Consider the following 16,791-nt stretch of genomic DNA (forward strand, 5'->3'; position numbering starts at 1 on the left):
ACCGCGTTGACTTTTCTGTAATCCACACAGAATCGAACAGACCCGTCGCTCTTCGGAACAAGAACAACCGGGCTGGACCAATCACTGTGGGATTCCTCTATTACGCCCATATCAAGCATCGCATCTAATTCCTCCCGAACTATTTTCTTTTTATGTTCGGGTAAGCGATAGGGGTGGTTACGTACCACCACGCCCGGTTCGGTCTCGATGTGGTGCTGTATGATGTTTGTACGGCCCGGTAGAGGGGAAAACACATCTGCAAATTCTATTTGTAAATCGGAAACCTCTGTGAGTTGACGCGGTGAGAGGTGGTCTCCACAAGTAACCGGGGTGTTGAGATTGCGAGCTTTGTTTACCTCCGGTCCGAGCTCCGCCCTCTCCGGAACTAGCGTGGCCAACGTCACAGAGGCCGCCTCTTCTCTCCACAATTTCAGGAGGTTGAGATGGTATATTTGATGCGCGCCCCCTCTATCGGTACGTTTAACTTCATAATCGAGATCCCCCACTCGTCGTGTGACCTCAAAGGGTCCTTGCCACTTGGCGAGTAATTTAGAGCTCGATGTTGGGAGTAATACGAGTACCTTTTATTAGAAGGTCCCTCCTCCCAAGCTTCGCGGATGACGTCGAGGACCCCACGTGGGCGTCGCCCATACAGCAGCTCAAACGGGGAGAACCCTGTGGAGGCTTGTGGGACCTCTCGTACTGCAAACAACAGGGGGTCCAGCCACTTATCCCAATTTCTAGCGTCATCGTGTACGAATTTACGAATCATGTTCTTGAGAGTCTTATTAAATCGTTCCACTAGGCCATCCGTCTGCGGATGGTACACGCTAGTGCGAATTGACTTAATGCCCAAGAGCTCGTAAAGTTCGCGGAGTGTTCGTGACATAAAAGTCGTGCCTTGATCGGTGAGGATTTCTTTCGGAATCCCCACCTGGGAGATTATCTTGAAGAGTGCCCCTGCAACACTACGTGCGGAGATGTTGCTCAGAGGCACTGCTTCCGGATATCGCGTCACGTAATCCACTAGTACTAAAACGAAGCGATGTCCGCGTGCCGTCCGTTCTAATGGCCCGACAAGGTCCATCCCAATTCTTTCGAAGGGGACCTCGATCAATGGTAGAGGGCGCAATGGCGCTTTTGGGGTGGCCGGTGTGTTTACCAGCTGACATTCACGGCACGCCGCACACCACCTGCGGACGTCACCGCCAATGACCGGCCAATAGAAACGGGCTATTAGACGGAGAAGTGTTTTTCGTTCCCCTAGGTGACCGGCCATAGGATTATAGTGAGCCGCCTGGAAAATCATTTCCCGGCGGCTCCGTGGAATCAACAATTGTGTCACTTCCTCTTTTGTTTGAGTGTCCTGCGTCACTCTATATAGCCGATCTTTAATCACGGCAAAATACGGGTATGAAATGGCGATGCCCGGCCGAAGCTGTTGACCATCAATTACTCTCACTTGGTCAAGAGCATGTTTAAGGGTTTCGTCCCGCGACTGCTCTAGAGGGAAGTCCCCCTCAGGGAATTCCCTGAGATGAGGGGTGGCCACCTCGCCCCTTTCCTCGTCATTCAGAGCAGCCAAGGACGGCCCCGGCTCCGCCTCCCCTGCCAAAGCATCGCAAACTGCACACTTCTTTATGCAGGACCCATCCGCGCAAATATCCTCTAAAATATCTTTAAAGCTCGGCCAATCAGTACCCAAGATTAGCGGATGAGTGAGGCGGGAACTAACCGCTGCCTCCACACTATGGTTTCTTCCCCTGAATTTAATCGCCAAAGTCACCATGGGATTCTTGTGAACATCCCCATGCACACACCTCACCCTCACCAGTTTAGCTAAACCCAAAGCCCCGGGTTGAACCTAGCGTTGGTGGATGGTGGTCTGATTGCAGCCGGTATCCAGCAAAGCTTGGTAAATACCCCCCCTGATCCTTACTGGAATCCGGTATGCTCCAGCCCGATAGGGGGCAGCCTGCGGGACGTCGGAGACCCGCACCACCGTCCCCACCTCCATCAGCGGACACTGATCCCGGAAGTGGTCTGGGTCTCCGCACCTCCAACAGGCCGGTCCAGCCATTGCGGCCGCACTTGTGCTGGCGGGCGCCCCCACCTGAGGAGGAGAGCGGCTGAATGACGGGGAATGGCAGGGTACATTCTCCCAAGGCCGGGAAGTTGGTCTCTGGAACCCTCCACGCCTGCGCGGGGCAGGAACGGGCCCTGGGGAGAGAACAGAGGGAGAGAACATAGGGGAGGGGGAGAGGGCAGGGGCAGACACAAGGGAAGGGGAAAGAGAGAGAGAAGAAGAGGGCTCGTCCGCCCTTGGGATCGCCGATTCTCTTCCGGGCTCCGACCGACCCGCTGCAGAATAGACCTCTTCAGGTCGGCGTAGGCCAGGAGGTTCGTCGCCGGCAGCTGCTGTGCCGCAAGTTGAGCTTCCCCGGACAGGAGGGGAATCAGGCGGGCTGCCCACTGTTCGAGGGGCCAGCCCCAGATTTCTGCTGAGCTCTCGAACAAATCGAGGAAGGCCTCAGGATCATCTGCTGCCCCCATCTTCTGTAGCATGGGGGGGCAGCGTAGCGCGGGTGTCCGGGGTCGCGGTTGTGACCGTCGCGGCCTCCTGGCTGAGGAGGCTCCGGATGGCGTGCCGGTCCTCTGCCTGAGCCCGCATGATTTCGAAAAACCGGCGATCTTGGTCCTGCCGGAGCTCAAGCAGGGATTGCTGGTGGCCTTGATGCAGCGTCGCGAGGGACTGGAGGACTTCTGCCAGCTGGGAGGACTCTATGGGGCGACCACTTTCCATGCTTGGAATGTTGTTTCCTTTAAATTCCCGGGTTTCGGCACCAGTGTGACACTTTACACATGAAGGAGGACAGGAAACACGTCTTCCTCACAAGGTAAGCTTTTTAATTCTCGTTGTTCTTTACAATATAATTTACCACATACAACACAATAACAGCGCACTTGGTTAGTCTGTCATCTCTCCCCGACTGGAGGCTCTGTGTCTGCGTTTATGCCGCTCTCCTCGTGCTCACTGGCATTAGAGACAGGTGTTAGGCATAATTTAGCTCAGGTGTAAGCGCCCTTACCGCTTTCCTCTCCCGGACGGGCGCTTGACCACGCCCCCGCTGTTCTTGCTGGAGAAACTACGTTTAGTTCAGTCAGTAACCCTCACACAGTTCAGGACAGCATCACTGCAGTTTTGATGGATGTTAATCTGTTATCGACAGTATTTTGCAAAGTTGAGTACCTGTTATAATACTTGAATATGTTGTCTGGTAGGGTTGATGAAGCTAAGATTGCTTGTCATGCTTGTATGAATCGCACATTATTTGATTGTGGGCTTGAAAGGAAAAAGTTTTGGAAACACTGCATTAAAAGACTAAATGTTTTAACTAAATTACTAATCTTGGAGAGAAAACCTGTTCACATGAAATTCGCCACAAATATAGCTTCTTTTATCTATCACTGAATTAGCATATTAAGCAAAAAATGTATTTTTTATTAAAAGAAAAATAGATTTTTCATAAGGGAGATTATTTAAAAATCGTTTATCTCAAGAATCGCAATTTGTAAAATACAATTTTTTCCCCCACCCTTGATAACTAGTTTAAGTTGTTACATACGCTTGGTTGGTGCAACCAGCCCTTGAATGGCGAGTGGATTATTTTCTTATGCTTCCGACGGCATATCATTTACACTTTGTATTGCACTGTTGTATTTATTGTGTTTTTCTTCTAGAAAAGAAATTAAAAGAGCCGTTTGCTTAACGACATCTTTTGTAAGATGGCATTTTGCAAATGTTTCCCTCAGTGTAACTGACCAGCATGAGCAGTGTTTATCTGCCTGGATCGAGCCCACTCAGAAGGGGCACTCATTGAGACTGATCACCATGAGCGCCTGTGCCGATATGTGGTCCACTTTTAGCGTGCATGGTACGATCACATTTGGCGGAGATATGGCGGATGCTTAATCACTGGAGGCCTTTCTAGTGATTATCTCTGTCAGGTGAAGCCCACCCTGAAGCAGCGCTAGCTTAGATTGATTGTCTTCATTGCAAATGCATGAAACATAAAATGCTATGCACTCTGATTGATTTCTTTGGAAAGCTGACACCAGTCCTCTCTCCTTCCAGTATCTTCGTGGACGGGATATAGAGAACAGAATGTTTGCAGATGATTTGTTGCCGGCATTAGCTTTGCATCTCAAGACCTAAGCCCACTCTGGCGTGTTGCAATAAATCACATTTGGCAGAGATGATATGAGGGCTATTTTGTTGCTGAGGCTCCCAGTAGTGAGGCGTGTACATTTTCAGGTGAGATGTTTGCCATAATTTCCCCCCACTGGCGGGAAAACAGAACAAAGCTTCTTAATGCTTAAAGAGTTGCTTAATGTTTCTCGTCTGTATGAACAGTGTTCACTGTGTTAGCGATCCTCAGAATTTCACTGCCAGTGCAGTTCTTTCACAACAACATATTATGACTTGGAGCTCTCCCTATTCAGCAAGAATTCAGGTCCGTGGCTCTACTGCATTTATGGTGCTTGTTAAATGGGACATTTTGTTGCTCCGTCCACAAAGATCTCTGCCCAGGAAATTGTCAGGCCTATGGGTGGCCTGGTGTTGGTGGAGTGACATCAGGGATTCACTCCTCTTTTTCCCTGTTGTTGATGGCATGCCAGAAGGCCGAGCTGTTGGATGCTCCTCGTGGGAAATTTCCTTGAGGAGGGATCTACTCTTGCAAGCTAGAGGCATGGTCTGGCATCCCCAGCCAGAGCTGTGGAGACTTCATGTATGGCCCCTGAACGTGGCTCGTATGACACTCGAGTGTTTTGCAGCCAGTGCTTGACACCATACAACAGACCACAGCCCCCTTGATGAGGCGCACATGTGCCTTGGATTGCTAACTTGTTGCTGCCTGGTCTTCCTCCCAAAATGAGTACCCAGCTCATTGCCCTGTGCAGACTGTGCTACACTTTTTGGAAGAGTGTTTGTATATAGGACTCACTACATCCATAGCAACAGGCAATGACCCTGGGTGATTTGTCAGCGGGCAAATGCCCTTTGGTCAGTAATTTTTTGCAAGGAGCTTGACAGCTGAGTCCCGGGTTCCCAGTTTAAGCCATTAGATGTGGTAAGTTTACGCATACTCTCCTTGAATACTGTGCTGCTAAATGCTTTGGCTTCATTCAAATTTGTTTGGGATCTTCAGGACTTGTTGGTTAAAGGATCTTGCTCAGATTTCAGACGGGCTCCTGATGCATCGTTGAAGTGCATAAGCTCAGCCCTTGGGCAGTTCAAGAAAACATTTTTGCCATAGCGATGCCCTTGTTTTAAAGTTCTCATGTGTGGGTTTTTGAATGGCCAGCAGACTCTGCTCTGCTTATATATTGCCCCTGAGCTCAAGGGCCCTGTGAAAATACAGGGGAGTCTCTGCAAGTTCAGCGCATGATCCATGCACATAAACTAACACAGAATGCCTAGAATCACATGCCTCAACCAATAATGATTTTAACCATTTGTTTTTCATTTTCACCTGTTGGATGTAACCCATCGACCCCAAATTAATTTGCATTTATTAACTCCTGTTGGTGTTTATTTTGCAATCATGATGGTCTGACTGTTCATTCTACTTATTATATGAATACTTGCCAAATAAATAACAGAGTTTAAATATTGAAAAAAATATATATTGATTTATGTTTCAATTATTTTATTACCTTGCTTATAGATATTGCAGAGTGAAAGGAGTGATCAAGGAGAAAAAACATTAGCGGTAAAGATTTCCCACAATACCATAGGCCTATTGTGCCCAGATGTGCCATCATTACAGAGCAAAACAGAGGGTTCTGGAAGTAAAAATCTCTTTTATATTTCTCCATAGGAGCATAGGCAGACCTACCTTGAGCTCTGAGGTTGTCAGTCGATTGTATATGCTCCAGTTGAAGCCATCAGTCCATGTTATTTTCACGTTATTTTTTAAAACCGTGTTGAATAGCTTAATACATAGTGAAGAACTACACAACCCATTAATCCTGAAGAGAAAGATCCACCTGCTTCAGACCAGTGACCGCCAATGACTCATTGCGAATGACGCAATTGAGTCTGTCTCCCCCATACTCTCAAAGTTGTATACTTGTATCTGAATATTTTGCAATAAACTTAAGATATATTGTTTCTATAAATATAATCAGGTACTTCAAATCAATAGTTTATGCATTTCCATTGTTTTTAGTTTGATTATGTAATTTTCAATGCTTAGTTAATTCAAAAGTAGTTAATTTGTGTTTTTATGTTTAGTTTTTTTGCTACAAATCAAAGCTTGTACTCTCATGATTCTCTTTGGAGATGGTTTGTTTGATTCATGACTTTGAACACATTTATAAAGACCTTTTCAGAATCCCCATGGAAAAAATGTATGGCAAAAATACTTCTGGATCCAAGACGGCTGAAAAACGTTCAGTGGTACATTGCACTCTGTTCAGAGATATTTGACTACTTAATGTCACGACTGACCAATCAGAATAGAATATTCCATAGAGCCATGTAATACTTATGCTGCTTTCAAGTGAACCTGTGAAGCTCATACCTCCAAGTTGGGCATTCGTTTTTATGATATATCACACATCCTAGTGGGAAACAAAAAAGAAGCCAAAGCCAAAGCCAAACAAATAGCTACATAAAACCCCCACAAGCAATCAGGTAAATTACAGAAAAAACACTTAGTTGCCTTTACTGGTAAATGTACTTTACTGGTAAATGTACCATCACATGTGCTGTTCACACATACCATCAAATTTGAAATTTCTAGATACTTATGATAGAACTTACCATTAAGGGAAATTGCCAGAGAAAAATGTACCAGTATTTTCAAAAGGGTCATGTAACAGCTGTCAGTAGGTGGCACACAGACCCAACACATCCAGTGCAGTATTAATATATTACAGTATATATTATATATCATTTGATATAAGTATTATATTAATATATACATATTATATACATTTAGTATTTGTAGTGTTTTAAAGATTCAAGTATTGCAAAATAATTGCAACATTTTGCAAAATTAGCTGCAAAAATAAAGACATCTTGTGGAGCACTTGCTTCTGTTTCAAACACGACAATATAAGACTGAATGAATTATTTAATCAGTTACAATAATGACAATTGTGCATGTGCACAATTTTATTTTTACTCCGTGCTAAAGCATTGTGGGATTTAAACGTATCCAATTGAGTGTTTTGACAAATTCACCAAAATTCGTTCAGATCCATTTAATGATTTAATGATCATTTCTGGTGATGCCAGAAGGTGGTGACAAATACTTGCGTGAAATGAGTTAGTCTCTGAATTAACGAAAATTGTAATCCTTTCAATTCTGTATGTATACAGACAAAGAGAATTAGTAGATGTTTTAAGCATTCTAAAAACAAAACAAATAGAAAAAGAGCTGCTAATCATGACTGTTATCAAAGGACAACAATAATAATGTTACATTATTAAGATTTTCAATATCTTCTGTATGTTTTCATGTATAAAAAAGCGTGTCCGCATATCTACTCACTTCATTGTTCTAAGAACACAGCAGGTCTATCTTTATTTCCTACAGTTTGTCGACTGCACACCAACATAGAGGTGAAAAGGAGCTGATATTAAAAATAGCTTTACATATTTAATACTGATCTAGTAATATGCATACATTGGCAAAAACACCCAATCAAACTATTAGCTCACAAACATAATATAAAAAGCATAACTAATGAAGTCTCAATCGCTGATATAAATTCCACTTACAAAGTGTGCTTAAAAGAAGAATTAGCTTATCATTTGTTTGTTAATTTTTTTTCTGTAGTGCATTAATGCTGCCAATCAAGAACTATATGCCGATAAATAACTCTAATTTGTGTGTTCCTCATCGCTAGATTATTCATTTAGATCAACATCAATGCCGATAAAAAACAAGGATAAATGAACATTTTTGAAAGCAACTTTGTAGAAATAAACAGAGCAGGGCTGCGTTTCCCAAAAGCACGGCATGCTTAAGTTGATCGTTGAGACCATTGGCGCCAATGGTTTCAACGATCTACTCAGGCGTTTTGGGAAACGCAGCCCAGTCTGACTGACGGGCTATTACACAAGGGATCAGCTCATGGAACTCACCTGTGATTGGATGGTCGGTCGCTCAATCAGCCCAAAGTATCAAAACCCAAATACAATTGTATACAAATCCACCATTTGGATTCGATATGGGTTGAACTTTAAAAAGTGCGGTGGACAAAATCATCTTTTTAAAGAGTGCGGGGGACGTGTCCGGCTGCTACGCCCAAGATAAAATAATTTAGCAAAATCTTTGGTTTCTATCATCTGTCATGTAGACATGTATCATCATGTATCATGTAGAATTCCGAATTTCACCCTCTTAAATGACTTTACTGGGTCATTCTTGTGCTCGACTCAGTTAATGAAGATATATCTAACTCCACTTGAAGGACACATAGTATTTCAGCCGTGTAATTATAATCACTAAACTACAGGCTATGATATACTGTTGACTGCACCAGCCCCATGGCTCCTCTTTCTTCTCACAAACCAAATGATTCAATAAATTCAACTCAAATTAAAAGCCTAGTTCAGATCCATAATTTTGTATTTATTTATCTATTTTGTATTTGGTAAGTAGCCGGGATAATGCACAGTGTGTAATATCATTATCGCAAATGAAACCGTCTACATCACCCTGCTGCAGATTATTTTGGCGAAAATGACTGCTGACTGTACATTAGACTACCCTGTACATATTTGTTGAACAAGCATATAGTTCAACAGTGAGCACATGGGCCCTCCCCAGGTACTGATTAATCTTTATTTGCATTTTTTTTAAACAAAGTTTTATCAAACCGAAACGTTTATTTAATAAAGTAGAATACCTTAACCAAAATAATGTATTATGTTAATAAATGGCTAAAAGACTATTGTTAATGAATTACAGAAATTGGTCTTAAATTAAATAGGTATTGTTTATAATCGGAACAATAGCTACACTTTTTACACCTTTCCTTGAAAATTGTATTTCTCATTCGAATTTGAGTAGAGGATAACACTATTAAGCTATTGCTTATACTCGTGTGCTACCTAATAATATGTCTTATCGCATTATTCATGTTTACTTTTTAAAATAATACATTTTTTCGTAACTGTCTTTTAACAATGTCTGAGTATTTTGCAGTGGGTTTCAGCTTTCTCTCAACCAATAGCCATTAGTTCCCTCAAAGAATGATCTGCATCAGTTTCCGAATATATGAAAGATTATATTCAAGCAAGTGGAATAAATGCACTTATACGTTTTTAGTTTTAAAGGTGTAGTAGCCTTCGTTTAATTGTTGTTTTTGTCATTTACAGCTGGGTACGCTTCCCGTACAACGACGCAACTCACTGCGTAACCACTGTAGTAGCCTACGATACATCGTTGTTAAAATGAACTATAGTTGTCACGATTGTTTCTAAAACCGTATAAATGCCATCATTAATCGTAGTAAACATCTATCGTTTGAACCACGTTGGATCAACAATACATAGGTGTCGTAAATGATGTTACTCAGGGGGTCAAGTACTCCCGCAAATATTACATTAGCCTACTATAGTTCATTTACACATAGGCCTACACCATAAAGCCGTTTAATGCGAGAAAGCTGCTGCAACCGATACATTGCGCTGCTATTAATGGGTTTCCATCTATAGCCTATTCGGTTTTCCCTGACGCACTTCAGCACATGCGCACTGTTCAAAAACATATTAACTTCACTTAAGCGTTAACATAAACACACAAAAGCCGTTTTCTCCTACAGAAATCGTGTGTGGTAAACCGTTTTCTCTTTACAGCCTCGAATCCCTTGAATGGCTGCCCTCGTGACGTTTTAGAACTCGTTGATGTTGACTAACGATGATTTTGGGAAAACGCACCCCAGATTGTTTTCTGAAATAGAGTGTCAGTTGTAGGCTATGCAAACAAATATCCAGGAATGAAATATGGAACAACCACGATAACATTATAATAATAATAGTGATAATAAATATAATGCTAATAATAAATATAATAATAATAGGTTACGATTATTAGGTATTAGAAGGATGCTTTGATTTTATTTTCTCACAAAACACCAAATAGCAACAAAACCTACCGCAGTAGGCTACTTTGCTTAACACCTGTTTGTCACTGTACACTGAAACATTTTCTGATCCATAAGAAAATTGCGTGCAATGTCTAAAGTTTGATTTTAAGGTAATTAGATCTAATATTTAATATTTTTTAAATGTTAAAAATGTATGTTGCTAACGAAAATCCCTGAATTTCACTTTTGTTCACGGTGATTAAATCAAAACAAATGAAATAACTTTCCAATAAGTGAAAGTCCCAGAGGCTAAAGGCTCCTCTAAAACACATTGTATTTTCCTAAGCTGACATATGTTGCTCTATAACTATTGTCCTTACATATACACAATATCACTTTAACCCCACCGTGGGCCTTTTACCAGGTGTGGGGTAAAAGGCTCCCTCGCAACCTTTCAATAATAACAATAATAATAATACAAATAATTCTCATTTTAATCAAAACAACTTTCCGTTATTATTTCTTTTCACACAAATTATGTTGGTCCGTCAATATTCAATAAAAAGACATTTATTTTTCAATCTTGTGACAAGAAAAAAGCACAAGCCCCTTTGTACCCTAATAATAATATTACATTGTTGTTGTTGTTGTTTTCTCCTGATATTTTAATATTATACACTATAATAAGTATATGCGCGTTCTTTTGTAGGCCTATTTCTTAATCTAAACTCCGTTCATTCAAATTCCATTTTTAAACTTGTTTACTGAATGAATGACGCAGAAATTGTAAATGCTAAAATGAAAGATGTCTTCAGATAGCTAGTGATCAAGCAAAAACAATGTCGTGTTTAGAAAAATCATGTTTTGAACAGTTATTACAAACTCATTTTTTTCATTTTCTTTGAACTTAAGTGTTACATAACTAAAATTTAAAGCCATTGGACCCCTACTAAAATATATGTCCTACACCATGTACAGTTTATACAGTGCTTGAAGAATAAAAGGGGTCAATGTGGGTATGTACAACGAAATAAACACAATCAAATAAACAAACAGTGCTTATATTTTACCTCTGTTACATTGGGCAAATATTGCCAATAAAGCAGTCAATACTGTGCCTATAACTGTACCCTAAAATAAAACATTTGAACAGAATAAATAAGTTGCGCTTTGTGGTTTAAAAGTGCCTTCATTTCCCGTTCTTATTACCGACTTAAACCGAAATGATTTTTTTTTTTTTTTTTTTGTTTTTTTTTTGTGGACAAACGTTCATACAAACTATATATAAAAAAAATAATCCTAAAGAACAATATGTTATCACTGGAGTGTTTTCATCTCTGAGTTTGGTAGTCATCCGCCAGCAGAGTTAGTATCGGGCCGTATTAGATTGGCAGAGATTATTCCATTTTGACTTCTCTGGAAGTACATAAACGGCCTTTCTGGAGTGCTCCTGTATTGAGTTTGTCATTTTCTAACACTTTGGTTCCATTGTCAAATTCTGTTTAGTAATTTACTTAATGCTTTATTCCTTTATGAGTTCTCTTTTAGACCACTCTATTTCACCACTCCACTCTTCCTTTGGGCATTCCGCCTCCATGTATGTTTTTAGGGGTCTGTCGTTCGAGCAGCATAGAGTAAAATGCTGTCACATAACACAGGGTTTGATATCCTGATAGGAGACCTGCTGGTGGTGGTAGTATGAGTTGCTCCCTGGTGAATGCATCGATGAAGAGGTCATGGCGTTAAAAGAGAAGACAAACTCTTTCCTGTCACACATGCTGGGAGACTGGGAATGATAGCGGGGAATACCTGTGGAGATACAAAAATATAGCAATACATGACAACAAAATACCGAGAGAAAAATAAGATGAAATTCTACAAGTTTATAAACATCAGTTCATCCTTAATTTCGTTATGATTTTTTTAACGTTTTGCAAGTTCGTATTGGCATGCGAAAGGTAGTGTTTTTGATAGTTTGAAACGTTTATTATTAAATATATTATTATAGTAATAATACAAAAATGTATTCGGAGATAGGTCTACAAAGGAGGCCTGTGACTGCTGAATCTCAATAAATTGTCTAATCAAACTCAAATCCACATTTTTGTTTTTTTATAATTTTTTTATTAAATTATCAAATCACTTTAAGAATAATGCTGCGCAACACTTACTTAGTAACTTTATACTATATAGCAATAGCAACTTATCATATCAGTAATTATTATATATACAAATATATTAGTTAAAGTGAAATCAAATTTCTTTGTGAATGTAGGCCTAAAATAACAATTGATCTGTGAAGCAATAAGTATATCGTTATCATAACATTTTAACAACACGTTATTTTAAGAGTCATTGTTAAGTTGCAAAAGTGTAATGTATTTTAATGATTTTAAATATGTTCTAATGATAGCAGTAATTTGTTTATGATAATGTCTTGGAGTGGTGTGAGAGAGATCAGGGTGAGATAATTTGTAATTGACGGAGGGGCTGCTTGCATGCGAATCCCTGCGGAGACACAGTGCTGCGGGGCTTATGGCGTGGCTCCTCTTGCTCTTGCCCCAGTATGATTACTGGAGGCAGACAGAAAACTGTTCTTTTAGTGCATGTGTAGATTATGCCAGTCTGAGAGCTGAAAGGTCATTGTACACACGCACATTAAGCGCTTACTCTTTACTTTCTGTATCGACCTCCCGTAAAATAGTCAGCGAAACAAAGATATGGAATACTTGCTATATTTGCTCTTTTGCTTTAAAAAGGATGTAAAGTGACATTTTGTTCACACTTTTCATAACATTGCCCATGCCATGCAAATATAGCCTAACAAATGCATTCAATGGCTTCTCAGAATGATTATGCTAAATATGTTTAGAACATGTTGAACATTATTATTAACCAACGTTTCTACTCATATAGCTAAATGCTGAGCAAAATGAAAAGCTTAACCAAATTTAATTGGTAAAACACCATAGCAAACAGAGAGAGAGAGAGAGAGAGAGAGAGAGAGAGAGAGAGAGAGAGAGAGAGAGATACAACGTGTTCATCCAAATCTTACTAGAAACTTTACCTTGAAGGTCGGTGGTGCCATGACCGTTCTGGTGCATGTAGGAGTGTTCCAGAGAGTGTGTGGATAAACTAGGCTGCACTGGGTTGGCACCGGGGTTGCAAGGAGAAAGCGGCTGCTGTTTGATGAAAGGCGCCCCGTTGTTGAGAGAGGCGGAAGGCGCTGGAGGCCAGGCCGAAGCCGTGCTGGAGTACACGGGATGGGGCTCCATAACTCCTCCACTGGTGAGAAGCGGAGATGCTGAGTTGTCGTGGTGGGGGTACTCGCTCCCCAAGGATCCTGTGCAATTCCCCATGTAGGAATGTCCACTGTTCGCTGATAGATGTGACATAGAGTGTCCTGCCAAGCCCATTCCTTCCATATTGCTGGCCAAATGTCCATTCATCATTCCAATCCCGCTCTCCAAAGATAAACTGTTAGGACAAGACAGGCCCCCGCCTGCCCCCTGAAAGTTATAGGACTCGGGTATGTGATTGAATCCTAGCCCGTTCATCATGCTGTACATTGAAGGTTTTAGCGCCTGACATTTGCGCCTGAATCCCCGCGGCCTCCTGCGGAAAGATCCTTCCTCAAACATGAACTCACTGGCCGGGTCGATGGTCCAGTAATGCCCCTTCCCGGGCCTGCCCAAACCCTTGGGCAGCTTAATAAAGCACTCGTTCAGAGACAGATTGTGACGCACCGAGTTTTTCCAGCCTTGATACGACCCTCGGAAAAATGGGAAGCGACTCTGAAGGAACTGGTATATTTCGCTCAGAGTGAGTCGTTTGGTTGGAGAGCTCTGGATAGCCATGACGATGAGAGCGATGTAAGAGTAAGGAGGTTTTTCAGGACGACGGATTCCAGCGTTCGTCTTCTTGGTTTTGGTGGTGGATGAGGAAGTGGTCTCCATCACAGGCGTCTGTCCATGCGGTTTCTCCGACATGGGGCTGCTGTGGGCAGGGGTCTGCACGGAGGCCTGCGGCACTTCAGCCGTCATTCTTTTTACACACACGACAAAATTCAGGATCAAACAAATGGCTATTTTACGCTGCTCTCGTTAATAAGTGTTCCAAAGTATCTCTCTCTCTCTCTCTCTCTCTCTCTCTCTCTCTCTCTCTCTCTCTCTCTCTCGCTCGCTCGCTCTCTCTCGATAGCACTGTCCACCAACTGAACAGTGAAGGGAAAATAGCTCTTTCGGCTTCAAATCCTGTCTTCTTGTTCGTCCTTTAAGAGTTGGGCTTTTACTTATCTGTTTCCATCAGCTCCTCTCGGGCTCTTTAGCATGTGCACGTCAGAGACGCTCAGGGGCCGCCCAGTGACCCTCCCACTCTCATTCGGCCGGGATGGGCTTCGAAATCTGAGGGATCTGCACAACTAGAGCACTTTGAAATAAAGCGCGTTATTGTCTTATTATTATTATTATAAATAATAAAGCACGATCAATGCACATCTACTTCTCAAAGAAGGATTCAACACATCATTTTTAACTAATAATACATTCAACTTTCAATTGGATGAGCATCGTGTTATACTTTTAATTTTTATTCATCTGGTCTTATGGTTAATTCCTTATGTAATGTTTGCTCTGTACTTTAATTCATTTCAAATGAATAAACGAATAAAAGGTGTTTTTAAGCTTTGAAGCTGTAAAAACACCAAATGTAGGTTTCAAGAAAAGCACTTCATCTAAGAAGATCCATGGTCGGATGAAAAACATGTTCTTTTTCAGATAGATAGGAACATGCATGGGCAGGATGTTTATACTGCTGAATGTAAACATTTTCCCTCAGCTTCTTTAAATAAAAAATAAAGCAAAAAAAGCCTCGCTGGTGTAAGACTTGTCCACATAGAGAGCCACGTCTGCATTCTGATTTTTACACACAAATCTAGAGATTTCTAGGCAGTATTAGAGTTGAAGAATGGAAGCTTTGGGTCGGAGCGCGTCCGTGGAAAGTCATTTGACGACTTCAGTGCACATTAAGCGGTGTCAAGGCAAGTTACACGATAACTCTGAATTCACATGCCACCTGCTTTGTTTTGTTGCTTTGTAAGATTTTAGAATCATATCAAACGATGTCAAGTTTATGTGTGCCTAATTGTGAGCGTTATGGACACAGCTTCTGGCATACACTCATGCATGCAGTGCAATACAGGTGTCATTACAAGTGTCGTCATAATACATGTAATAGGAGTGCGTAAATGCTAAGTGTATAGAAGTGTGGAAGAGAATATTTATAAGAGCTATTACTGAAGTAATGTTCAATTCTCTGCCTCGGCTCGCTCTCTCTCTGTGTTTCTGTTTTTTCCCTGGGCTCTTGGCTACTCTCGGCCTCGTTCCTTACATTTATTTGCACTCTAATTGTGCTCCTGGTAAGTTTATTCTTTATGCGAAAGGCCTACTCATGCTTTGACTAATCACTGCACGTATACTTTTATAAGATAGGTGAGTATTAATAATTAATAGGCTACCTTTTGAGCCATATTTCTGTTTTTTCTAGTCTACAAAATCGAATTTAATTCAGTAAATGAATAAATCGAGTAGGAGAATGTTGTGTTGCTTTTTGTGAATTTTGTAATTTTATTGGCAGAAATTGAGACACAGGAAATGCAACAAATGAGCATTAAAACGAGCATATCTCCGTTCTCAACCAATACTCTGAAGGTTTGGACTCTGGTGCGGATCAGTGCAGGAATGCATATTGATAGAGATATTGTTTTAAGCCTTGGAAAGGGGCCATACATTTATCAGCACTATGGACCACCCAGCGTGCGCGCGCCCTCTGCGTTTAATTAAGGTAGATGAGTTCATTTCTTGAGGACCTTTATTTTTCACACTTTTCTGCTGCCGACCCCTTTTCACATTCACACTAAATTTAATGACACCCCTTCTAAACCCTAATATCCACAGATTTTGAATCCTAAAATGTCTTAAGAATATGAGTTTTTCCCCTCCAACGTTTTGTTACGTAGGCATGGTAAAGGTTTTCAATGTCAGATCACATATACATGTTGTGTGTATGATTCATATATTTGACTCAGTAACCCATGCGTTCACTGTCGCAGGATGTACAAGGCAAGCTTGTTTTCTGCCGTTTAACCGGGTTGATAGTTTATGTATTAGTTTAATATATATTATATATTATTGAGTTGAAATAGATTTTAAGTGGTTTAGAATTATGACTGATTATAGGCAAACACATTCCAATTTACATGGTTTCCGATTTATACGGAAACGCTTTGTGCATTTTCATTGTGCAATGAATATACTAAATGCAATGTATAATGTTTAAAATAAGTTTAAACCCAGCTCTGCTTGGTCAACAATCTAGTTTGACCTCGGAATTGAACATTGACAGTCGTTAAAGCTTACATTTACTGAAATATTATTAAAGTCATATCTCTTATTATAATAGCCTAATAATTATTATTATTATCTATAATTGGGATTAACTTCGGATTGATGGTGACATCACTGTTTCATATTGATAATAGGCCTGATAACAATAATGCTAATAATAATTTGAATGTTTTAATAGTCGGATTTGTCGTCCAGTATCAGTCAATTTGAGCATATTTTCCATGACGTCTTCCAATAAAATATTTGACACTTTGCGTCCTCCGAGATTCACGGCCACTTA

The 16,791-nt window shown here is 41.0% G+C and overlaps 1 protein-coding gene across 1 annotated transcript; it reads right to left on the reverse strand.

The window, feature by feature from the left end:
- Positions 1 to 6,855: 6,855 nt before the first annotated feature.
- LOC127661333 (forkhead box protein F1-like) lies at positions 6,856 to 14,421 on the reverse strand. The gene is made up of 2 exons (XM_052151965.1): positions 13,175 to 14,421; positions 6,856 to 11,916 (listed from the first exon to the last, which is right to left on the reverse strand). Exons 1-2 carry the CDS (start codon positions 14,148 to 14,150, stop codon positions 11,753 to 11,755), a joined length of 1,140 nt encoding a protein of 379 aa, XP_052007925.1. The 5' UTR covers positions 14,151 to 14,421; the 3' UTR covers positions 6,856 to 11,752.
- Between the last annotated feature and the right edge of the window lie 2,370 nt (positions 14,422 to 16,791).

This window comes from Xyrauchen texanus, chromosome 21 (genome assembly GCF_025860055.1).
Source record: "Xyrauchen texanus isolate HMW12.3.18 chromosome 21, RBS_HiC_50CHRs, whole genome shotgun sequence".
In the NCBI taxonomy this organism is placed as follows: Eukaryota; Metazoa; Chordata; class Actinopteri; order Cypriniformes; family Catostomidae; genus Xyrauchen; species Xyrauchen texanus.